General features: G+C 42.4%; 1 protein-coding gene across 1 annotated transcript in view; it reads right to left on the reverse strand.

Moving 5' to 3' along the window:
* The window catches only part of LOC136884576 (dual 3',5'-cyclic-AMP and -GMP phosphodiesterase 11A), a 638170-nt gene that overhangs the window by 34578 nt on the left and 576073 nt on the right, over window positions 1-27519 (reverse strand). Inside the window, exons 12-13 of the mRNA XM_068229957.1 lie at window positions 25527-25577; window positions 14215-14361 (exon numbers count right to left, since the gene is read on the reverse strand). Coding sequence (XP_068086058.1) covers window positions 14215-14361; window positions 25527-25577 — 198 coding nt within the window. The remainder of the gene's footprint in view (window positions 1-14214; window positions 14362-25526; window positions 25578-27519) is intronic.

Here is a 27519-nt window from a genome sequence, read left to right on the forward strand (position 1 = left end):
ACTTGCCCTCCACACGTTATGCACGTTGCAGCGCGACAACACGCAGTATGTAGTTTTGAGCACAGTAGCTAAAAAGAGACGGTAGGTGTCACGCGCAACCGGCCAGGACCGTGGACCCTCTGCCGGGCGCTGTAACTCACTGCAAATCAGCGTGCCGAGCACCCCGCTTATGTTCCTTATCACAATTACGTTTATGTTGTAATAACAAAAACTGCATAGAACTATTATTTTTATTATTTTGTTTGTGTGCTTTCGTAAAAATTGCAGATATACTTTGAAATCCAGAACAGTGAGACTTTTTGCTGTTATGTTTAAAAATCGTTATTATATGCTCTAATATACCGGAAATGTTAGTATTTACAGTTCCCAATCCTATACACCAGTAGCGTAGCCAGGATTTCAGTTTGGGGGGGGGGGGGCATTCATCCAGATGTTTTTTGGATAGGTGTCCAAACTTCCATACTTTAGGTGGTGTAGAATACCGAAAAAGGAAATGAGTGTCCTTGGATCCAAGTAAGAGTGGTGGATTCGTGCGGATTCCGGAAGCTAATAGTAATTTTCATCATCATCATCATCATCATCATCATCATCATCATCATCTTCTTCTTCCTCTTCTTTCCCGCTTTTCCCACAACTGTGGGTCGCGGGTGCGAACTGTGTCGCACATGTGGATTTGGCCCTGTTTTACGGCCGGATGTCCTTCCCGACGCCAACTCTATATAGAGGGATGTAATCAGTGTTGTGTGTTTCTTTGGTGGTTGGTAGTGTAGTATATTGTCTGAATATGAATATGTTGGGACAAACACCCAGTCCCCGGCCAGAAGAATTAATCAAACGCGATTAAAATCCCCGACCCAGCCGGGACCGTCTGAACCGATGGGCTCAACACTGATCATTCAGTCAATGAGTCGGACTCCGGAAGCTAATATTAATGTACATTTGTATAAAATGCTCAATAAAAGGACATTCATTAAAACTCCTGGGGTGTCTGGACTCCTTGGACGACAACCCCCCACGTTCCCCGGCTACCTCTGTTACTCCCATACCAACATAACTGCAGCATTTCATATATTCCGAGTACAAGTGAAATGAATTCCAGAATAAACAGTTTGAGTAAGGATGCAATATTCTCATTTAGAATAAATACGGTAATGTTATTATAATAATGGTCATGTGATAAGCAATAAAGAAATGACATTTTATACAAATAATGCGGCAAAGACACACACACACACACACACACACGCGCGTCGAATACAAGTTTCTCGTCCTTGTCCATGTCTAGATGATGAAGGCAAGAGAATGATGGCCCACGGTGACTCGTTATTTCGACATTATAAACAAGCCCTAGATGACACAGACTTCGAATCTAACCGCATCTTAAGAAATCGCACAAAGCAGTTAGAAATTTAAAAAAAATGTATATATTTTCGGAATTTAGCTAACAACTTAAATTCTAATCGCGCATGGGACCAACTTAGAGCTCTGGGAATAGAAAAACATCAACAGAGACAGATTCCACTTGACGAACTGAACGATTACTTTAGTAGAATAAATATTCAACCTACCCAAATAAACTGCACCGACTCACCGCCCTCCCCTCCAGCCAATCCGCCATTCACATTTCACAGTGTCACAGAAAATCAGGATAAAAGGCTTTGTACTCGATTAAATGAAAGACTACAGGTGTAGATTATATTCCTATTACTTTTATACATAAGATTATGGGTGCTATCTCGCCTATACTGACGCACATACTGAACTACTGTTTACTAAACGGAACTTTCCCTACTGTCCGGGAAACAGCCAATATTATATCGGTACCTTAGAGTTTAGACCCACAATCACCCTCTAACTATCGTCCTATGTCCTTACTCCCTGCGCTTTCTAAACACTTTGAACGTTTAGTATACGAGGAAGTTCTGGAATACCTAAATAAAAATGTTCTTTTGGACCCTTTGCAATCTGGATTTGAGAAGGTTCACAGTACCGCGACAGCACTTTTGAAGGTTGCTGAAGACATTAGAAACGCTATGGACAAACGACTGCTCACTATACGTATCCTTCTGGACTTCAGTAGCGCCTTTGACACTATAGTAATTCCGACTATGATAAAGAAAATGGAACTGCTAAATTTCGACCTGGCTGCGCTTAAGGTTTTTAGTTCTTATTTGAGTAACCGTCAACAGCGTGTAACAGTAAACGACAAGGCCTCTAACAGTATTCTACGGCCCCTAATTTTCTGTATTTATATCAGTGACATACCATCTGTGACAGGAAATAACACACATGTCCTCTGTGCTGACGATCTTCAAATATATCGACACTGCAAGACAAGATATTAACAGGGACCTCCGACGACTCAGTGTATATGTACAACGAAGCTCTCTTATATTAAACTAAAAAAAAATCAGACAATTATAATTGGATCACGAAAATTACTGAGCTGCTCAAACAATGTCGCAATCCCGCCTATCCTACTGTGGTAACATTATTCCCTACAGTAAAACGGTTAAAAATCACGGCGTAATGATGAATCAAACAGGTGATTGGTCTGATCACACGAAAGAAATACGTAAAAAGATTTTTGGAGTTCTTCACCCTCTTAAACGGTAGAGGGATGTATTTCCATTTGAGCTACAGGCCAAACTAATACAGATACCCATTCTCCTTATTCTTGACTATTGTGACGTTGCTTTAGTTGACATAATGAGAGAAGAAACACTTAAACTTCAACGAGCACTGAATACCTGCCTGCAATTTATTTACAATATCGGGTACGATGGTCATATCATTCCATACTATCAGGCTGCCTCATGGCTGATGTCTGATAAACGTCGGCAGCTACACACTTTAACGATGGTGATCAGAGTGGTTCATCTTTTTATCATAATTTCACAACTTAGTCTAAATACACGTTCTAGATTCATTCTTTCTATTCCACTGCACCGCACAAATAAAATTAATAGATCATTTGTGGTGACTGTAGCCAGATTATGGAATTCCCTGCCAGTTCAGCTCAGGGAAACTAGCTTTTTTAAATCACGATTTAAGGTCAGCTGCCGAGACTACCTGGTGAGGACAGCTGACTGAATGGTTGAAGTATGAATGTGTGCGTTCCTGAGGATTAGCCATTGTTAAGAGTTTTTAATATTAATTAGTTCTAATATTAATTTAGTAAGTAATTTATTTAAATTTATTTTCAATTATCTTAATTTATGTAGTTTTAATTATTTTAAGTATCTCATTATTTTATTTAAGATTCTGATTAGTATGTGGATAAGAGTACGAGAGGGCCTGGAGCCCTAACTTCGCCACTGTACTGAAGGCACAAACAAACAAACAAACAAACAAACAAACAAACAAACAAACAAACAAACAAACAAACAAACAAACAAACAAACAAACAAACAAACAAACAAATAAATATATAATGTAAAGCGTATGGATATAGATGTTTTGTTAGTTGATAAAGAAAAATGCACGTTACAACATATGCTATGCAGGGTTTACCTTGTCCTATTAGTTTCCAACGCGGTTAGGGCCACGCAGCTGTGAGCTTGCATCCGGGAGGTAGTGGATTCGAACCCCACTGTCGGCAGCCATGAAAATGTTTTCCCGTGGTTTCCCATTTTCACACCAAGCAAATGCTGGGGCTGTACCTTAATTATTAAGGCCACGGCCGCTTCCTTCCCACTCCTAAGCCTTTCCTATTCCACCGTCGCCATAAGACCTATCTGTGTCGGTGCGACGTAAAATAAATTGTTAATTACTTTCCCTCGCAAGCCTGGGATACGGAATATAGTAGTATAAAGTTAGAGTTTTGTGACGCTAATATTCGTTTGTATAACTTTTATTAACGTGCCAGAAACCAACGACACTGAGCTGTTGCCATTTCAACACCGTTTTAAGGGTTACCGATCCAAGCCGGGATTTGAACCTGCGAACTCAGAAGGACAGCGACTCAACCAACTGAGCCACATGAAAAGGAGGCGTTTGTGATTATTGTTATAAATAGATGCAGTTAGTATTTTTACAAAGGTTTTATGAGGAGCATTTATTAAGGCGTACGTTTTCTTACTGTCCTAAATGCACGAGGCCGGACAGAAGAACTAGCTGGAAGCTAAGGAGTCTTTGCTAGTTGTTTTACGTCGCACCGACACAGATAGGTCCTATGGCGACGATGGGACAGAAAAGGGCTAGGAGTGGGAAGGAAGCGGCCGTGGCCTTAATTAAGGTACAGCCCCAGCATTTGCCTGGTGTAAAAATGGGAAAACCATCTTCAGGGCTGCCAACAGTGGGGTTCGAACCTACTATGTCCCGAATACTGGATACTGGCCGCACTTAAGCGACAGCAGCTAAGTAGTCTTGCAGGGGTGTCGCTTCCTTCTCTGTTCACTTTTCCAAACCAAACTCCATGGCGTAACAGCCCGAAGGGCCATCGCCTACCAATCGACCGCTGTTCAGCCCGGAGGCCTGCAGATTACGAGATGTCGTGTGGTCAGCACGACGAATCCTCTCCGCCGTTTTTTTTGGCTTTCTAGATCGGGGCCGCCATCTCACCGTCAGATAGCTCCTCAATTATAAACACGTGGGATTAGTGTACCTCTAACCAGCCCTCAGATCCAGGTAAAAGTCCCTGGCCTGGCCGGGAATCGAACCCGGGCCTCCGGTAAGAGGCAGGCACGCTACCCCTACACCGTGGGGCCGGCTGGTTACTTTTAGGTATTCTTATTTTCGAATTTGACTTAAGGCATCTTGCATTCGATTCCTGGCACTGACAGACTTACGAAAGGCATGGAATGCGGAGGATACAGGCTTGTTTTTGGGTGCAGTAGAGTTTTTCTTGAGTCTCCCGTAATCGAAATATCTACGGCCTGGAAGGTAGTCACCTTCACGGGGTGTAGTACTAAAGTGGTTCCTTTTTTTTTAAGAAGACAAATTAAATGAAGATTGTACTTCCTCACAAACGAAGAACGATATTGTCAATTTTACGAACAGTTTCAATAATGCAGCAGGTTTATGTTAAGAGTACAGAGGTTATGATTGTACATGGTAACAATCAGAACCAACAATATCTACTGAAGATCCGTCATCGCACTTGGTAGGACTGGCTTTCTTTTCATATCCACGGGGCGAGTTGACCGTGCGGTTAGGGGCGCACAGCTGTGTGCTTGCATCCGGGAGATAGTGGGTTCAAACACCACTGTCGGCAGCCCTAAAGATGGTTTTCTGTGGTTTCGCATTTTCACACCAGGCAAATGCTGGAGATGTACCTTAATTAAGGCCACGGCCGCTTCTTCCCACTCTCAGCCCTTTCCTTTCCCATCGTCGCGATAAGACCTACCGTGCGACGTAAAGCAAATTCTAAATAAAAAGTAAAAAATATTTTCACAACCCCTTCCAAGGACAAGTTGTATCCACACTACTGGCCACTGAAATTATTTTGTGGGTACGTCACTGCATTCACTCACCATTTAAGGTACAAGGTAAGTCCGAATAATGGTTGGATACTCAAAATACACCACCATAAATTATGCGGTTCTGGCTCAAAAGTCTATAAGGAAAGGTAAGGGACGGGATCTTGTGCTTTAAGTAGAATCCGTATCAATAGAACGTGACTTCCCATTTAAAAAATGTTTCATGCATCGACTGCGATTCAAGCCTGGGCCGTCCTGATGAGAATATAGAACCATTGGAACTGAGTTATCACGCCCGCCAATTACAAAATAGTTACCCGCGCTTTTGATGGCGCTATTTGAGGTTCCAATCAGTCACCGGGCATTTGACAAAATATATAGGTCTACCTATCGAACTTAGGCACGCATCCGCGATTGTCTTGCTACTGTAAGAATAAATAAACTTTTTCATAACTTACCGAGGATGCACATAGTTTTGACTTCTCCCTCTTTAAAAAAGTTACTTATATGGCACAAATTGAGGAACTAACGTGCAGCTCACAATCCTGTCACAGTCTTTCCAACGCTGCAACTTAAACACAGTACATCTCTCAACCACGGTACAACCCGAGGATCCCTAGGACATTGTTGTTTTCTGGAACCGATATGAAAAGGCTGACACGATATTGTAAGCTTGCAACTGTTTCTGGCCGTCGCCCCCGTTATCTCGGTGGCCACGTTCCGGCCCCCTACTGAGTAATCCCTTGCTAATTGCCCCTTTCTTCATGTCTTGACATTTTTCAACACACGGTTACATTATTCTAAATAGTGAGACCTCTACAGGGAAATATCCCCACGCATCACAATCCGAAGTGTCTTCCTTTCATTCAAGCAGTACAAATATGGAGAATTATGTATGGCCCTCTTGACAGTGGTGGCTCGTGGCTGTAAAGTATGGTGAAGAGCTATTACCCGTTCGGTTTGGAGCGACAGATTTTAGGAACTTCTTTCTTTCTTTCTTTCTTTCTTTCTTTCTTTCTTTCTTAATCTGCTTACCCTCCAGGGTTAGTTTTCCCGTCGGACTCAGCGAGGGATTCCACATCTACCGCCTCAAGGACAGTCTCCTGGAGCTTCAGACTCTGGGTCGGGGATACAACTGGGAGGATGACCAGTACCTCGCCCAGGCGGCCTCACCTGCTATGCTCAACAGGGCCCTAGGTGGGGGATGGGAAGATTGGAAGGGATAGACAAGGAAGAGGGAAGGAAGCGGCCGTGGCCTTAAGTTAGGTACCATCCCGGCATTTGCCTGGAGGAGAAGTGGGGAAACCACGGAAAACCACTTCCAGGATGGCTGAGGTGGGAATCGAGCCCACCTCTACTCAGTTGATCTCCCGAGGCTGAGTGGACCCCGTTCCAGCCCTCGTACCACTTTTCAAATTTCGTGGCAGAGCCGGGAATCGAACCCGGGCCTCCGGGGTGGCAGCTAACCACACTAACCACTACACCACAGAGGAGAACAAGATTTAGGAACCACGTCTTGTTTTTGGTTGTTTTGTACTCGTACCTCGTACCTGTGACTGGCGGAGGCTCCAGCACGTGACCACGATTTATTGAATTTAATGTTTCGTCATGACCACGAAAAGCTAGTTCTTGCTTACTTAAATAGAGCACTGCATCAATTATCAACTGAAGGAAAACCCTATTTAAATGTACATTTTCACTGAACTGTACAATTACAATATACAGTCTGGCATTTTCCTTCAGGACATCAGAGATCGTATTTTGGTTTGTTTCCAATGTCTTGAAATCTAGCTGCCGTATTTTATGTTCTGCAGAGTCTGAGTGCTTATGTAAAGAACGTGTTATGTTCAAAAGGGCTGAAAATCCTTCTTTATTTCAAACGTTACTTTTATTGATAAAAGGCAAGCAGGTCCAACAAAACAACTTCTGTAAAGCTGGAGAGGAGCACAACCATGGAAATTCCTTAAACCACGATCGTTTGAAACTAAGATTGTAAGATTTATCGGAATGTTTCACTTCTTTTGTAGCACAAATTTGCAGTGATTCAGTAGGGCGATCAAAACGTAGAACTTCATTCTGATCTTCGTTTCTCCAACATGAAAATGGTGTTTCTAATAAAATACACACTATGTCATAAACAGGATACATGTTTAAATAAAACAGCACAACACTACGAATCAGGGGCGAATGCTGGTCATGAAAGTCAGGCTTGCTCTTCCATTCGTGAAAGTTGGTGGGGTGGGACATACATAGTTCTGAATGAATAAAATTCATAAACCCAAAAATCGCTAAATCACATGAACATTTTAATCATGCATTCAAACTGGTTACGTCACACCTTCAAGAATGGCCAAAAGAATAACAATCAGACAAATTTGATAATTATTAACAAATCATGACAAGCCAGTGATTATATAATTTAAAGAAGTAAACGTCAAACTATGTACACAGAAAAACTGCAACTATTTATTAGATCTTCCTACTTGAAAACAAACTCTACTCTGCGGCTTCTCTTTACAAAACCATCAATAACTTCATCATAGAAAGAGGACTGTAATCTAATTTTTGCAAGCAATCCTTTTTCAATCGACAACATAGCTGAGGTACAGAGAACGAACGTACATATTCTCTGTTTTTCTCCCTGTGCTGTGTCTTTAAATCTGGCAGCGCCGGACAGGGCCTACCATTCTTAATAATGTCTGTTTTCTCTTGGATAGTCCTCCGAGAAAATAGATTTGATAACAAGCTGTCAATAATGCACGATTCGGAACCCATTGCAGCACGTCAAATCATTCAGAATAGATGATCAGGAACTTACAGTACACTACTCACTGACACAACACACTAGATCTGTAGCTCCAGGGGGGTGACACTTCATAGGGAGCGTCCGAAGCAGTTCTGAGATGGGCCAATCGATCTCCGCCAACTAATGAAAACTAAAATTCTCTTTTAGAGGGTTAATTTAGAAGGCAGAGATTGGCATCACACATTCAGTTGCGTGGTACAGCAAATTCAAAACACAACACAGTTATCGTTGCGCGCGAAGGGACCTTGGTCGTACGGTATGTAATAGTGCTTGTTAGACGAAAATTTGTTGAGATTCTTTCGCATTGGACGAGATTTTTGATCCAGTTTTTTGAGAGTATGGTGTGAAATTATAATTATGAGCGTTCTTAGTGTGAAGAAATAGTATTATGATCATGAACGTACTTCACATAGAACTACCTAGCTGTTGCGAGTAAACGTCTGTGTGATTGTGCTTCTTACCTGCTGTTTGGAATAAATAAATTCAAAATATAAACTGTGTGCATTATGCTGTGTTTTACTTTCATCCTTTCCTTCTCGTGTTTTATACATAAAAGTCGTGGGAAGGGTTCAACGAACGAACGAAAGAATGAGGTTATGTTAGATCGTGATTTAGGCAAGTATGGGCGTTTTGGGGTTTTATATGAATTGCATTAACATTTTCAGTAATCAATGTTGCATTTATCACTTAATAGATGTAAATTTACATTAAAATGCGAACTGTGAAACAACGATACAAGCTAGCGTTATAACAGTATTGCCAACATACAAATACGGTAATTGCAATTTACTTTTCAAGTAAAAGACACGAGAGAAGCTTTAGATACAACTTTCCTACCGAAATACAATCATTATCTCTATCACAATTAAAATTTTAACAAAGTAACAACTATCATCATCGTGTTTACTACGAGGTACTATCGTGGGATTTATTTCCTTATGTTGGCAGAGAGAAAGTGGCCACTGTAGCTTCCATGACCTGTTTTCTCGGTCAACTTTATTATACAGGAGTGACGGATCTATTTCTCTTATATGATCCTTGTGTAGCTCTCAGACCAGAGCTTCCAACTACACATTACAAACATGACAGCTTGCAACCGGCCTTGGAGAGAAGAAACCTGCGCGCGCATACATTTCTCGCTGTGTCGACAGCTCCGCTGAAGCTCCTAAGATACGAGCAAGCCTCGCTGAACTCGCCAAGATAAATGCAACATGCGATTTGTATAATGCAGATCTATTACAGATACGGTACATATTGTAATTTTTTAACTCGCCTGCTTTAGAAAAATAATGCGCTTGCGCAGCAAGCGTAGCATGCTCGGAGAAATCGCCCCTGCTACGAATGAAGCACGATGCGTAAGTACTCGTACTTCACAGAGGATGACGCAGCGAAGACAAAACATTCCGATCTTCCCGCAACTTCACTTGCACATTTCGCACTGAGTTGAGTACGCGGGTGACGTCACGGTTGTCATGGCAACCGCCAAGGCCAAGCGGCACTTGGGAGGTAAAGCCAGCTGCTGAATCTCTCGTCTTCACTCAAGCTCACGCGCCGTACTGTGGGTGGCCAACAGCAGGCGCTTTCGTGAATTTCCCTGGTTCTCATCAAGTAATGCGAACTCTTGGTGCTCCAAACGCCGTACAAAAAACATTTTCTTTCCGTAAAACCAACAAATGTCATAAGAAAAGTACATTTAAAAAAATTATTCTGTTAAAAATAAATGGCGAAGTGGCACTTCACCTACTTCACCTGAAAAGGCGCCCCTGCCTCTTGAGCCCTGCTAGTAGATTCTTGTCGCTACGTTAAATTAACATTTCGGCGTACGTTTTAAAGTTGTTCGTACCGTACGTAAAACAACGGCTGATCCTCGCTCTAGTTTCATAAAATATTTTTTTGGGCCCCCCCCCCCTTGGCTACGCCAGTGCTGTACACGTACAGATTAAATAAACCAGAGCTTAACAATCAAGAAATAATATTAACCGAAACAGGCTGTGGATTTTCAAAGTCTAAATAAAATACACAAGATTAAATACTGCATGTTGTTACTTTTCCTGAAAAGAGTAAATACTGTACTAACATTATTGCTTGTTTATTGTTAACAAAATATAATATAATAATTGAATATCCAGTAGAGCATGAAGCCCTATTTTATAAAATTATATTAGGGCTGGAATGGTTTGTACAGCCTGCCACCGCACAGCACGGTATTTTAACAGCACAAACACGACATATACACTGGAATTCACTTCATTCACGAACGATATGCACAAGTTCACGACTTTCAAAACATTCGCAAGCCTCGAAAGTAATTAAATAATTAAAGAAACAGTGTGCAGTCCGCAGATGAACAGCAATGCACCGAAATTCACTGCTTAGAATGAAATCACCGACACCAAAGAGAATATAGACTGATATGAATGCACCAAACAATGCGTAGTGTAATGGGAGCGACGGTCCAGTGACGTAGCGACCACGGTACTCTACTGCACATCCGTCTCGTGACACCTACCGTCGTAGCTACGTAGTTTTGAGCGTTCGCTCGTGGAGTACAGCTGCAATGATTTCGAAGCAAGATCAGAGGCAGGGGGGTGAAACTCTAATAGGGCTTTTGGTTCCAATCTGTAGCTAGCTTCAGGTAGTTTCAGTCTCTTTTTCTAGATGGCGCTGGACGTAATTCATAACGTGTAAATAGTTATATACACGTTCTGTAGATGGCACGCAAGTAAGCATGAAATGAGCGTTTTTAATAATTAAAGGCAGTTTGTCTCGAAGTGAAGTATTTAAAGTATTTCAAGTCTAACCTCAATCAGTGGGCACTTCTCACAAATTAATTAGTCATAAAACGTCAAGCATTGTGGAGATATTGCTGAATTGCATCGAATTCGACTTTACCCAATCGATTAACCTTGTTGGAACTTATATCGATTTTAATCGATAGTTCCCATGTTGCCACAGTATTTGTGTTGTTTGAATTCCAAGTGCTCATGTGCTTGTGATGTAAATCTTAGTTCCTTGTGCTTGTTTATTTGAAATATATCTTTGCCAGTCCTCCTGAAATCCTGCATTTCCTGTTTGAGTACACATCAGGGGCTGAAAGCTGAATGGTTCTATTAATGTAGTTCTATATATTTCCTGTCTCAGTGCATTTAATTGTTATTTTTATTTTCATGTGGTACTTGGATATTGATGTGATACCCCATTGTCTTGCATATGGTGTGCTCTGTTGTCTTGCTTTCGAAGGGATTCCTTATTTGTTATAATATCAGCTTTGTGTTAATGTGTCAATCATTCATTTGAAGTTAAAGCTGCTTTGAGGTGTGTGGTTATGTTCTCAGTAACATAGTATGCCATACGAACTAGGGGTATCAGATCATTATTTACAACGTAGTAAGTACTTGGAAATAAAAATATATGAATTACAATGTATTGGGCATGGAAGTAGTAGAACTGCATTATTATCTCCGTTTGGGCGGGGGGGGAGGGGTGACGAGGGGCAGGGAAAGGGGGGGGGGAGGAGCCGTAAGCATACCCCGATGTGCGTCACTGCGCCGGATGTTAATTCTCCGCGCTATCTGTTGATAGTAATACTAAGGTATTGCACCAGAATGTACACTGTGGCGCTATCTCGGAAAAGAGACTAAAACTACTAGCGCCAAGTGGCTTGGAACCGAAATTTATCATTGAGTTTCATCTCTATTCTATTCTATCCTCTTTGATCAGAGGTGCTGGTTGCAAGTTGAATGCGCTAGAGGTCGCAATGCAAGGCAGTGTTACAAAGGTTTGCAAGAGGCTTGCGGTGAAAGTACCGTTTTGTAGCAGGGTGGGTCAAGGCCTTCAAAGACACACGACAAAATGACTGACATGCCGCCGCCTGGTCATCCTGCAGTAAGTGATGACGATGTGAAGAATGTGAACGCGTTAGTGCTGGCGGATCGGCACCACAATTCATAAAATGGCCAACGATACAGGGCTGGTAACTTCGACTGTGCTGCAAAAAGTAAAGAAGCGGCTGGGAATGAAGAAAATCGCCTCCAAATGGGTTCCACATGATTTGACCGAAAATCAAAAATGGCTGCGATATGATGAAGCTCGTACGGACTTGGCGCGCTATGAACGCGAAGGTGAGGCCTGACGAGACCTGGGCCAGAGCTTATCAACCGCACCTGAAACCCAATCAAACGAGTGGCGTCCTCTCAGGTCACCGCATAAGTAACGGCTCGGCCGACGGAACCAATATGAAGGTCATGCTAATCGTTGCCTATGACTGGGATGGTGTTATCAAAAAAGCATACCGTTCCTCGAGGATGTACCGTTAATGTGGAGTATTACTGTGCATTTTTGCAAACGCACCTGGCAGCAGCTCTAAGAAGAAAACGAGGACACTTCCTGAATAACCCACCCATCATTCTGCATGAGAATGCACGGCCGCATGCAGCAGGAGCTGCGACTGAGTTGTTGAACCGCTGAGGCAGGGAAGTGCTTTACCATCTCTCTTATTCTTCAGATCTCAGCCCCTGCGACTACGATCTCATCCCTAAAATGAAAGTACCACTTCGAGGGGTCAGCTTCCCCACAGTGGATGACATTCCCCAGGCCACTGGCCGCTCCGTGCGCAACCTCCAGAGATCAGGCACTGTCAACGGCTTCCACATTGCTGGAAACGAGTGCTACACAACGGTAGTGATTACTTCAGTGGCCTGCAGTGGCGGCTCGTGATGATAGAAATGGGCGGGGCACATTCAACATATTAGGAACACTAGGAATCAATTAAATTAATCTTAAATTAATCCGCCATTGAATATATTATTCATTGTACAATTCCTCTGTATGAGCCTTTGGCTCGTTGGAATTAATTATTGAAAGAAATATCTATCTATCATCTACCTTCTTATTTCTTGTATATGAAACTGCGATTGTAGGTTCAATTTTTATCTTTGAACGATTTATGCTAAGCTCTGGTCTTGGTCGGCCCATTTCTTTAGCTAATAATCTGTTTTTGTTTGTAAGTAGCTCACTGGATTCATTTTAAAAACACTTATGCTCGCACAGGAATACACTCAGATACATCACACTAATCTTCACACACTTTTCAGACTTACAATGGACATCGACACCGATGGACACGATTAATCTAACAGACGTACACGTTAAGCACAGGTTTGCTACAAACACTACCTTTGCGCGCGTTAATAATACATATGCCGACAAGAAAGCGTAGCTGGGTGCTATCTAGTAGGCTGTAGGAGAAGTAAGTTCAAAATACGAACTAGCGCTGAAGTGTCACGTCGTAGAAATACTGTGACTGGGTCAATGGAATTTGCCTTTACCCCCTTCACCCCTCACAGCTCGCAGGGGACGATGTTCAGGTATAAGAAAGAGTCGGTCCCATCCGGGATTAGACCTTTACTATGTTGCCTAGTTTAGTCCAGGGCTGCTAGAACAAGAACAACCATGGTGAATCATAGTCTCTTGAACTCACTGAAGGTGGTCGTGACAGTAATCGTGAATAATGTTGTTCTGATTTTTATAATAGTTTTAATCGGTGGAGGGGCACGTGACTATGTGACCTAAAGGCAGAACCGCGCCTGGTGGCCTGTAAAACAACCTAACATTGTAAGTGTGCTATGTATCTAAATAACAATTAGTTGCCACTATTAAATAATCAACCCATGCAGAAGACAGTGTTCTGGCACACGGCAGGAACGTGAGGAAGAAGATGACGAACACTGGTTGACTGGTTACCACGTGTCAATTTTCTGTCCACACGAATTCCAAAAACATGTTAAAAGATGAGCCACAGAGGTCTGAGAAGCGAGTACGTCACGGCAAGCCGCTACCAGCCGCATGCCTACTTACGTGTCTCAACTCGAGGGATCAGCAAAAGTGAAATCATACACATACAGTACAAGGCGACAAACAGGTAGTTGAAACCTAAAATAATCTCTCATATAAAATCATATCGCTGAGGCCTCAAATGTGATATCTCACCTCTTTTTCGATACCGAACCTCTTGACTAGACCAAGATCGATGAACATAGCTACAGCAGCCAGCACCATGTCATCGTCGCCCAGCGAGAAATCGTCGAACGACAGTGAGTAGAGATTGAGCTCGTCTGCACAGGGAACTGGTCGATCCTGAAACACAGGGATGAGGTACTGTAATTACCGTTGTGCCCATTAACCACTCAACAATGTTTACCGCTAATTGTTCCGTTGTGATCTAGTTAATTATCTTTTATAACCCCGTTGCGGGAACGAGGCTCTAATCTTCTTCTCAGACCTTGCGTTATTACGTTATTCCGAATGGTATGTCAGTGTAATTATGTGTAATGTCCACTTAAACTGCTTTGACGTTAGAAGAGAGAATTTGCTTTGTAGCTCACAAGTCCTCACATAACATTAATAACAAGCCTTGTAATTCCAGACTGCAGCATTTAGTACATTCAAATTACCTGTCTTTGTTTAAGAAATGATTGTGATGAGAAGGGCAAGGCTTAAATACGATATAACCTGACGTCCCGTCTGATGAACAAATTTAAATACAAACGCAAGTGAGAAAGGTGGACAGCTCACGATAGTAATAATAATAATAATAATAATTATTATTATTAATAATAATAATAATAATAATCAGAAAAATCTTAGGACCAAAATGCGAAAGTGAAATTTGAATGAAAAAGAAATCACTTGAAATCTATCAAGTTAAAAAAATCTCAGATACGATAACGAAACGGTGATATCATTTTTATAATCACTTATATAGAATGAGAGAATTTTAAACTTACGTAGCCTTATCAATCAAAAATCACAATAATTGGCCGAAAGAAATCAGTGAAGACCTAAATGAAATTGGCATTAATGAAGAACCATTCAAGAGAAAATAAAATTCAGATCCTTAATTAAGAAACACACATTTTCTGTAAAGCCCACCCGACTAAATACAGTAAGAACTGAACAACGTGAAAAGGAACACAACGAGAGGACGAAGAAATATTGGGAAGAGAAGAAGGGAAAACAAAGTGCTAATAAGTTCAAATGCACTCCTTATTTGGGCATAACGAATCGAAAAATAAAAACCATCTCTTTCCAGTTCGTCCGGCCTTTCTACTGGACCGATTTGTTACATTCTTTTATTCTCTCTGGAATTACCTGTCAGTGAATTATCAGGCATTGTCTAAGTTCAGTCATATTTGAGCAATCCTAAAATCAAATCACTAAAACTGACCCCACGAACCTACTTCGCTGGCGTAGCAGGGGGAGAGATGATACTCCCACGTGGCGCGTCCCAGATGGGGGATAGTGGGGTCCTAACAGGTTTGCCGGCGGACTTGAGCGAAATAAAATAGCTCTCGCGGACCAAACACACAACCCCCTGTGGGTGGGGGACGCAGACGAAGAATACACGCACGATATTCCCTGCCTGTCGTAAGAGGCGACTGAAAGGGGCGACCAAGGGAAGATGGCATTAAAAACATACGATTACTTGTGATTAGTACAATTACGTGCTGAACACCATGGCGTTATTTGCGACTAGTACCACTTTGCGAGAAAAACCATGAGTTCCGTTTTTATAAGTTTCAACTTGACAGTTAGCGGGAAGTCAGCCGGTGGTGACAAATTGCCACGAATACTGTTGTAACCAAGGTTGAAGTTTACAGAACACAACTTTATTTGCTTCACTTTATGATATTTACACAAATAACTGAAATTTATTTTGAAGCAAAAAGGAATATTGAATCTTGAGAAAAGTCTGTCTTTATACAATATGTACAGGTTTGCAGTCTTTATATACACTTCTATCTTGAAAAGATAGTCTTCGTGAATTGACACGTTGATAGTCGAGAACTATCTGGCACACTAACATAAATGTCTATGAGAGTCCTTGTTTGTTGAAGTGCCTGAATTCCTAAAAAGCAAGTTCAATTGATTGAAGAAATTCCACCTAGCGAAACTAAGGGAGCTTGCATAAGTTAGGGAATGAAAATGGCTTGTAAAAGAATTACGGAACATAGGCAGCGGAAACAGGTAAGGGAGCGGTGACCAGAGGTGAGACCTCGTACTGCCAGAAATTCAGTCCACCTGGTCGAAGCACATTTTCAAGAGGAGTAGCCTCCGTGCTCGACGTAGGGTGTATTCTGGAGCTGGACACCGGGGCAAGTGGGCAAGTGAGTAGGCAGGGAGCTCCTATTTATAGTACACTCGATGGTCAGGCACGCGCACTGAGGGCTGCGCGTCGAAGCTAGCAGAATGATACACAGGCGCGCGTGCAGCTGGCTGGCGGAGCGAGAAGGGAGCGCCGGACATACAACACCCTCCCCTCCTAAATGCGCCGGTACGGCGTGAAACGGCGGCGGCGCTGGCGGCGACTGCGATGCTGGGGCGGAGCTGCTGATATCTCTGTTGTATTGTCCGGAGCTGGAACTGGGCGGAGTGGCGCTGTCTCGTCCTGAAAGGAACCCATTGTTATTAAATGATCTAAAGCGCGTTCAGCAATAGATTTATCAGGTTTAGCAATAGCATCAATAGCTGGACAGGGGCGGTAGCGCAGACGTATCTGATCTTGCTTCATGGCCTCCTGCTACTACTCCATGGGAACGAGTTCACATCGATTTCGCAGGTCCTTTCCTCAATTCCATGTGGTTAATAGTCATCGATTCACTGTCAAACTTTCCATATGTCGTGGATATGCATTCGACTACTACAACCGAAGCTACCATTCGTGCTCTCCAGAAAATCTTTACTACAGAAGGTTTACCACAAGTACTCATTTCGGACAACGGGCCCAGTTGTCAACTATGGCGACGAGGTAAAAAAGCAACAAACTACAATTCTTCAGCCCCAGTTGCCAACTCTATGGCGACGAGGTAAAACAGCACCAAAATACAATTCCTCGGCCCCAGTCGCCAACTCTATGGCGACGAGGATGGGATATAGAGTTGTGTTGTAACCAAGGTTGAAGTTTACAGAACACAACTTTATTTGCTTCACTTTATGATATTTACACAAATAACTGAAATTTATTTTGAAGCAAAAAGGAATATTGAATCTTGAGAAAAGTCTGTCTTTATACAATATGTACAGGTTTGCAGTCTTTATATACACTTCTATCTTGAAAAGATAGTCTTCGTGAATTGACACGTTGATAGTCGAGAACTATCTGGCACACTAACATAAATGTCTATGAGAGTCCTTGTTTGTTGAAGTGCCTGAATTCCTAAAAAGCAAGTTCAATTGATTGAAGAAATTCCACCTAGCGAAACTAAGGGAGCTTGCATAAGTTAGGGAATGAAAATGGCTTGTAAAAGAATTACGGAACATAGGCAGCGGAAACAGGTAAGGGAGCGGTGACCAGAGGTGAGACCTCGTACTGCCAGAAATTCAGTCCACCTGGTCGAAGCACATTTTCAAGAGGAGTAGCCTCCGTGCTCGACGTAGGGTGTATTCTGGAGCTGGACACCGGGGCAAGTGGGCAAGTGAGTAGGCAGGGAGCTCCTATTTATAGTACACTCGATGGTCAGGCACGCGCACTGAGGGCTGCGCGTCGAAGCTAGCAGAATGATACACAGGCGCGCGTGCAGCTGGCTGGCGGAGCGAGAAGGGAGCGCCGGACATACAACAAATACAAACAGCTGATTTACGATACACAACACGAACAGAAATGTAAATACTGAATATAAGTCCATAATCGGTTATTCTTTGTATCAACATACATGATTCACGTAAGATCAATAATGCACAACACATTTAGGATAAGGCTACAAGATAAAAATATGTCAATGCTCGAACAGATAAACCGTGAGAAAATTAAATTAAATTTCTACTCACCATGTAGAAGATCTCGCGTTGCTGTTAGATTCAGTTTCCCGTAACGAAGGAAATAATCCTACAAAGAGAATATACCACTCATTTCTCAGTCACTATCGGCATTGTGATCGTCTGTTGAGGTTTCACTCTCGCTTGACCCTAAAGAGATAATAAAGTCTACAACATAATCGTCTGAACTACTTTATGCCCGTTCCTTCTGGCTATCCACCACATAAACTGGGTACTGGGGCTTGTTTTGTTTCAAGAGATGCATAAGATCCCCCTTCCCCATGTCATCGCGAACCGAAATATTGTGCTCCTTCAACCACTTAATCAACTCATTCTTTCTAGCCGCCATTGTTGGTGCGCTGTTAAGAATGACTCTCTAACATTAAAAACAATTTCCCGGGCCCGGCTCTTTAGTGGAGTACCTCGTCCGAAGGGCTTTCTTCTCTTGGGAGCTTCATCCTTAAACGTAGGCGTCGACATGACAGAACATCAAATTCACACGGGCCTAAAATTAACCTACTATATAACTACCGAACGAAATGTTAAACTAAGCTACTATATAAAATAGATCACCTGTCACACACTATGCACTACAATATAACGCGCTATACTATTAAAAATACTAAACCATACATTTATAAACGCTACACTGCGAAATATAAACAAACAACAACCTAGCACAAAGACACACACAGACCGCGAAAAGAACTGAGCACAATACAACACACAGCTGATAGCACGTGGTTACAGTAAACAACAAATCGACAACACTGCTAACCGCAACTGGAGTCTAACGCGCTCTATCGGAGCGATCGGCTGTCTATGATTGGCTGTTGATTAATTCACTTACCCTCCGCCAAAAGGCAGCGCTCAAACGTCAAGTCGAAACTCATGATAACTGAACTTTTTTATAGTCTTTGTATTATTGTTCACTACGTTTTATTCATTTGACTCTGTTTTAGTTTGTGTTTGTGTATTTTAATGCGTTTAAAAAAATAGTAATTTGCATGGTAGGCCTATATTATTCCATTTTAAGACAATGTCTTATTCTACCATAATCTGTCATCTATTATTTAACCGAAAATAAGGCATTGCGAATTAGATCCACAGATTATTTTAAATTCACAATCTTAATTTGTGTTAAATTCTAGTCAGTGGATACATTTTAAAATTTTAATAATTATCATATCATGTCGTCCATCTCGTACCATTACTTCGCTGGCATAGCAGGGGGAGAGGTGATACTCCCACGTGGCGCGTCCCAGGTGGCGGATAGGGGGGTCCTAACCGGCTTGCCGGCGGACTTGAGGGGAAAAAAATACCTCTCGCGGACCAAACACACTACCCCCTGTGGGTGGGGGACGCAGATAAAGAATACACCCACGGTAATCCCCTGCCTGTCGTAAGAGGCGACTAAAAGGGGCCCAAGGGGCTCTCAACTTGGGAGTGTGGATTGGCGACCACGGGGCCCTTAGCTGAGTCTTGGCATTGCTTCCACGTACTTATGCCAGGCTCCTCACTTTCGTCTATCCTGCCCGACCTCCCTTGGTCAACTCTTGTTCTTTTCCGACCCCGACGGTATTAGAGCATTCGAGGCCTAGGGATTCTTTCATTTCACGCCCTTCGTGGCCCTTGCCTTTCTTCGTCCGTTACTTCATCTTTTGAAGTGACGGATCCCTTCTTTCTTCTTCTTTTCTCTCTCTTTTTACCCCCTGTGAGTGGGGGACGCAGACTAATAATCCACCCACGGTATCCCCTGCCTGTCGTGAGAGGCGACTAAAAGGGGCGACCAAGGGATGATTGAATTAGAACCATGAAACTACTTTTGATTCGTACCATCACGCGGGGAACACCATAGGTTGCCTGTACTTGCGAGTAGTACCACTATGTCTGTCTGTTAGGTCATCAGCCCAGAGGAGTGAGGTAGTTTGGCATTGCTTTCCTCACTGGGCTAGACAGTACTATTGTAGCACAACTAACCGTATGAGCAATACCTTTCATGACACTCAGACGCACTGGTTGTGCTCTGAATCTCCTTACTCAGCACCACCCATACCCCAGCAGCTTCCATATTGTCACAGCCATGGATGAGACTGGGACTTCAGTGGAAGCTACACTGTGCCTGTGCCAAGAGATGGAAGCAAAAGTACTGCATCCATCAAGAACTGACAGCAGGCAGAGTACCACTATATTAGGTACGAAATAGGTTTGTGATTAGTAGCAGTATAGAGCCTGGCCAGGGGTTTTCCAGTACCGGTACCCGTGCGTCGTACCCGTGTGAGCAACACCGCGGGTCTGGGCGTAGCCTGTGAGTTGTACCGCTATATGAGCGACACTGTGGGTCTGCGTTACCTGTGATTAGTACCCACTATGTGAGGAACACCACGGGGCCCGTGGGACCGGCACCCGTGACTAGTACACCTAGGTGAGGAAACTCATCGATTTGCGTTGGCTATGAGTGGTGCCATTGTGTGAGAAACACCATAGGTCTGCGTTACCCGTACGAAGTACAATATTTGCGAGTAGAACCATCTTGTGTGGAACACCGTGAGTCTTCGCTACTTTTCATTAGTACCCCAACATGACAAATACCATGGTTCTACTTTACTCGCGACATGTACCATTCTGTGGGGCCTTAGTCGTGGATTTTGCACCCCTGTAGACATCAAGCATCATTGTGGTTTATAAGTGGTCCCTTGGTCAGTAATACTATTATTTATGATCTTTATTTTGAGTCCGATCCACTGTTTTTGTTTGTTTTTTTGTTTTTTGTAGGGTTCATGTCCATCCATTCTTCACGGCATTTTTTTATTTTCTTTTGATCAGTGGATGAATTTGAACTTTTTGTTCTTTCATTTCGTACCATTAGGGGCCGATGACCTCGATGTTAGGCCCCTTTAAACAACAAGCATCATAATGGTCATCAACGTTACATAGGAGCAGTATCATTATGCGAGGCACACTACGTGTCTGGGTGTTGTTTGTGATAAGTGTCATCATGTGTATTCCACCAGTCGGTTCCACTGTGTTCAGTATTGGTCTGCGTTACCTATGAGTAGTATCACTATAAGGAACTCCATGGTCCTACGTTGCCTGTGGTTGGCACCACTTTGTGAGAAAAACCACGGGTTTGACTGGCGCCCGTGATAAGTACCACTGTGATGAAAACCACAGGTCTGCGTTGCCTGAGAGTAATACCATTATATGAGGAACCCCATGGGTTTGTGTTGCCTCTGGGCGTTACCACAATGTGTGATACACCGTGGGCCTACATTGGCTATGATTAATAGCACTATGTGAGCAACACCATGAGCATACGTGGCCTGTGATTAGTTTCACTAAGTGAGGAACTCCATGGATCTGCATTGCTTGTGAGTAGTAGCCTTATGTACGAAACACCATAAGTTTGTGTTACCTGTGAGTGGTGCCATTGTATTTGACATACCATGGGTCTACATTGCCTGTGATAAGTACCCCCATGCGAGAAACACCATGAGTCTAAGTTACCTGTGATTAGTACCATTATAGGAGGGAAACTGTGGTTCTGCTTTGATTAGTACTATTATGAGGGGCCATTGACCTGGATTTTGGACCGCTTTAGATAAGTTTCACCCCAGTACTTACGGCATTACCGGGCGAGTTGGCCGTGCGGTTAGGGGCGCGCGGCTGTGAGCTTGTATCCGGGAGATAGTGGGTTCGAATCCCACTGTCAGCAGCTCTGAAGATGGTTTTCCGTGGTTTCCCATTTTCACACCAGGCAAATGCTGTGGCTGTAACTTAATTACGGCCACGGCTGCTTCCTTCCAACTCCTGGCCCTTTCCTGTCCCATCGCCGCCGCAAGACCTATATGTGTCGGTGCGATGTAAAACCACTAGCAAAAAAAAAATAGGATCCACTGATTGTTTTTGTTTCACGATAATTTTTTCATCGTCATTCGTTTTAGACCTTAGTCAGTGGATACATTTTGAAGTTTTAATTTTCATTTCGTTCACCTCCTATCATTAGGGGCCGATGACCTAGCTGTTAGACCCCTTTAAACAACAACATCATCAACATCGTCATCTAAAACTGACCACTCCAATAATTGCAGGTGAAGGCGTACCCTAGCCCGCAATACATTCTGTACTTGGCGGGTTGCACACACTTAAGGAGCAATATCTTTACATATCTGCGAAGCTAAACGATTAAAATGATGGGCTACTATAGGCAAATCTATAGTTTCAACCAAACGTGGTACACATATGACTTAATACTGACGCCCAATTCCTCGTGATTAAGGGATATTATACTGTACTTTGTAACGTATTATGAAATATAAAAAGGAATGAGCCATTTTCCCCCGTGAGTTATTAAAATAACTACATAACATTTTCTTTTTCATAAATATATTCGTCGGGAGGAAGCACAATGGCACGAACAGCCATCGCTTCGTTGCCTTTGTTCATTTTATTTCTTCTGTGTTGCTCTGGTACAAGCATCGTGTAGTCCCTCACTCTGTGAACCGCGGGCAGCTCACTTCTGTAGTGAAATAATATACAGTATTTATTTGCTGCGTGTGTATTTTAGGCTTTAAATCAGTGCGTACTTATCTCGTGTTGAGTGAGAGTTGGTTGTATATTGCATAGTATTTGTGTGTGTGTTCTGTTATTTTCGTACTGTACAGAAGTTATTACTGAAGATTTAGGTAGCTGTAGTGTGCAGCGATACGTCATGGCATAACTTGCACTGATGAAAAAAGAATTGTCGTGTGTTTTATTTTTGCTTGGTTTTGTTATTTAGCTGTTCTTCCTTAAGAGCATTTTATTTTTACTACTGTCTTTTTACGACCGCATTTAATTTTTATTATTGTTCTTGTGAGCGATATGACAGCACAACAGTACCCTGCGTTGCCTGGGGAAATTTATCAAATTCAATTAAAAGCATCCCTCAACCCTCCAGGCCATACAAAATATTATTTTCCTATTTTCTCCCCCAATTTGCCTTACACTTCAATGCTGAGGTTTTCTTTGTGCCGTAGTTTACCTCTGATTCTGTACAAACCAAAAACAGCCCCTGTCAAATCCCCGTCCCCTTTAGTTCATAAAAATAATTTTCAGCTTAGTTTCTTAGGCTTTTTATCTCGAACTTAAATACTGAATTTCACAAATTTATGTGCCACTGTTTTCCCACGATGGTGTTGACCATACCCGTTCGATATGGCAACCCTGTTGTCATAAGAGCAATACTGTTTTCTTAACATGGAGTGAACTATATCACCCCTATGAGAAGGGGTAGGGAGGGAGTGACATGTAAAAATAATCGAAAACGACCTTTATTAGTGTTGAATCCATAGTTTTCGGGAGCACTGAACTGAATAGTGACACTCTCGATGCCATTTAAGTCCAAGTTCTGCCACCATAGGCATGGGAGGTGAGAAAGAAGTGAAAAAAATGTCCAAAATGACCAAGATTATGGTCGTATGTGCGTATGTTCCAGTATAGCATGAAGATCTCGCTTCCTAGTGTATGTGGCGTGTATACTGCGGAGCTTTACGCCATCTTAGAAGCTCTGCAATTTGCACTGGTGAAGAAAGAAATCATTTTCTCATGTGTAACGACTCGTTAAGTTCTCTGCAGTCTGTTGAAACCTGTTTCTCGCAACACCCACTGGTGCAGCAGATTCATGACCTTCTAGCCAGGTTATGTGATGCTGGCACCAGAATCACTTTCGCATGGCTTCCAAGCCCCGTTATGATTGCGGGAAATGAACTTGCCGATGAAGCTGCAAAGAAAGCGCTACTTTTACGTCCAAGACCTATGAATGTATCTGCTAAAGATATTTGTTCTCAGCTACGTCGAACCATCTTGACGTTCTGGGAATCGGAGCGGCTAGCTATCCGAACTCCCAACAAGCCGAGAGCAATTAAGAAGACAACTACCGTGTGGCGGTCCTCTTTCCGGCCTTCACGGAGAGAGGCCATAGTATTTAGCAGGCTGAGGATAGCTCATGGACGATTTACGCGGTCTCATCTCAAGAGGGAAGACCCCTACCCCCACCCACGGTATCCCCTGCCTGTCGTAAGAGGCGGCCAAAAGGAGCGCTAGAGGCTCTGATCTTCGGAGCGTGGGGTGGCGACCACGGGGCCCTTAGCTGAGTCTTACCATTGCTTCCACTTACTTGTGCCAGGCTCCTCACTTTTATCTATCCTATCCGACCTCCCTTGGTCGACTCTTGTTCCTTTCCGACCCCGACGCTATTAGGTTTGCGAGGACTGAGTCTTTCATTTTCGCGCCTTCGTGGCCCTTGTCTTTCTTTGACCGATATCTTCATTTTTCGAAGTGTCGGATCCCTTCCATTCTTCTCTCTGATTAGTGTTATATAGAGGATGGTTGTCCAGTTGTACTTCCTCTTAAAACAATAATCACCCCCCCCCCCAACCCAGTGTGTTCTTGTGGTGCCGACTTCACCGTGGCCCACATCCTCACAGAGTGTGCCGATCTCTCTGGCGGAGCCTCGGCCTGCAGGAAACACTCGAACGCATACTAGCCTATGACGCAACTACTGCTGATCTCGTCATCCGCTTTATGTGCGACTTCCTCTTAAAACAATAATCACCACCACCATCACCATCAGAAGGCCAGCACTTCAACTGTCTGAGCCATTCAGCCCAGCCCGTTTCATTATAATCTTTCGTTTTTGATAAACTTTTGGGCCTTTGTCCTGTAAGAAAACAAGGTGAAATTCTTGACAGTTTCACCCCCAGCCCCCGCCCCTCTCTGTCCTGACTCGCTCATTTTTCTCTTTTTTTCCTTACTACACCGCTTTCCATTTCAGTTCTATTCTATTATTATATTCTGTTAGCCTTTCGTTGCACTTCTTTTTATTTTTAATTTAATTTCATGTTTATTTCTTCCACTGCATTCATCCCTGATACGTCTGATGACCTGGCTGTTTACTTCGCACGCACACACGATGGAACAATCTTAATTGAGGCTCTGAAGGCTAGCGCACAGTGAGCCATCTAGTGACGAACAAGAGTACCACTTACTATAGACCAACGGTAAAGCATTTTAACTTCAAAACTTCATTATTAGAGAAGTCTTGCTCGTGAACAGACCAGATTTTCTTCTGAAGACGTAGAGCAAAATTCTCTGTGAAACGTACAGAATTTCACCTTGTTTTCTTGACACGGCATAAGCCCAAAAATTTATCTAATTCTCTTTAAAATTCTTATACTAAATCTCTTATATAGCGTCACTCTCTAAGGGGCCCGCCCCACCCCTTCAGGGTGGGGAATGAAAACGAGAATAGATAGATAGAATCTCTTATGTACGTAATAGTGTGTCTTCGGAAATCCAAATTAGAAAGATCGATTTTTTTTTAAAAAAAGAAGAGCTTTTTACGACGATAGCATAATTTAGAGAAACTCTGAATCCTTAAACAGAGTTTACTTCTACTATATAAGTTTGTACAATTTGTATAAATGATCACATACAAAGAAACTTACCAGCAATGCTTCGACTTCTTTGTTGGAGGCCGTTGCATGATATGACAGAACCTGTAACAGCATTTAAATAATTAGAAATCTCATAACATAGACGAATAGATTACTGTATTTCACTACCGAATTTGAATTCCCTGATATGATGAATGCATTACTAGACAATGGCAATGAAAAGAGGTAATTACATGAATTTCTTCGTGTAATGCTAATAAAAATATTACAAAAACACGTATACATGTTTTAAAATAATCTGAATGGGCTGACTTGAGGCTTTCAACATCTTTTAGGAGCAAAGCTAGTTAGGACAGAGCCAAATACTTTCTGGGATACTGCCACGTCTTGTTGCTATAGAGAATTCTATAACCTTTGTCCATTACGTCAATGTCTTCGTTCAAGCCAGTGGCGTGGGAATATCCTGCGTGTTGTCGGCTCGAAATTGGTACAGTCGAGGAGAGGATGAAGTTCTTTCGAGAGTTCTACGAACGTTTTACGGGAAAAATATTTTTCTCCGAATATAAATCCAATGCAAAGAATTATACGAAGAATAATATAATCACAAGAACAGTAACGCAATTTGAAAAAAAAAAATGGACTTAATGATTATGCTGTTTTTAAAATACAGTTAAAACACCTCAGAATGTACTGTTAGGAAGGAGTTAAAAGCGGGGAGGGGTAATATAGTCTCCATAAACCATGTAGTGCTGATTCACCTACATATATAAACATTATCTTTTTGCTGTGTAATGTTCCAATACTTGTTCCGCACCTTCATTCGTCTCGGATTGTCGAAACAAAAGATAGTAGGTTTAGTTACATTTTTGCTGCTTTTTTTGTTACGACACGGCGCGGTAAAGGCTGATCGTTATTGAAGGAAACTCAGTATTCCAGACTAGGGAAGGAGAGAATGAAACTTAGATTTAGATTATATTAGATTTAGATTTGAGTATTACAGTTAGTCGTGGTAGTAGAGGAGGATTTAAAACTGAATTTTCTGGTAACTCCGTATTGTTAGTTCTATCAAAAAATTGTCGTAAATATAAACGACAGGATAATTTACAATATTTTATTCTTATACCATTTTTCCGAACCACAGTGGGTGGGGGCGGTAGAATACATCCAAGGAATCCCCTCTCTGTCGTAAGAGGCGACTAAAAGGAGCCCCAGGGACTCTTATATTGAGAGCGTGGGCTGGCCACAACGAGGCCCTTAGCTGAGTCCTGGCATTGATTTCACTTACTTGTGCTAGGCTCCTCACTTTCATCTATTCTATCCGACCTCTCTTGGTCAACTGTTGTTCTTTTCGGCGCCCGACGTTATTAGGTTCCCGAGGCCTAGAGAGTCTTTCATTTCCACGCCCTTCGTGGCCCTCGTTTTTCTTTGACCGATATCTTCATTCTTCGAAGTGTCTGACCTCTTCCAATTTTCCTTCTAATTAGTGCTAATATAGGATGAATACCCAGTTATGCTTCCTCGTATAACAGTCACCTACCGAGCAAGTAGCCCCGCAGTTTGGGTCACGTAACTATCAGTTTGCATTTGCATACCTGCCAAGTATTCCGGTTTTCCCCGTAAAATGTACGGATTTTAAATATCCGCGTTTTTTTTTTTTTGCTTTCTACGGTCAAATCGGATTTGTTTGACTTTCGATAGTAGCTGGTAATACGAGATGCAATGTTTGAAATTCGACCGGTAAATGTATCGATAATCACATTATCGATTATCACTGAGATTTTGTCACCTGTTCGACGTCAACTGCTACTTCATTCACTGAGATGTTCCCAAACAAGTAGCAGGCTGTGAATTTATATAATAGTAACTGCGTCGTGCATCGTAGCAGCTGAAAGGCTTTGTTTGTGTGTGCTTGTGAGTAACATGCGCAGTAGTTCTGAAACTAGTGAAATTGTGTGAGGAATTTGTAAGTGATTTATTATTTTTAGTAATGTTCTAATGAGTTCAACTAAGAAACGATATTATCAGTCATTTAGGGAGGCACATT

This window comes from Anabrus simplex, chromosome 12, assembly GCF_040414725.1.
Source record: "Anabrus simplex isolate iqAnaSimp1 chromosome 12, ASM4041472v1, whole genome shotgun sequence".
NCBI classification, from domain to species: domain Eukaryota; kingdom Metazoa; phylum Arthropoda; class Insecta; order Orthoptera; family Tettigoniidae; genus Anabrus; species Anabrus simplex.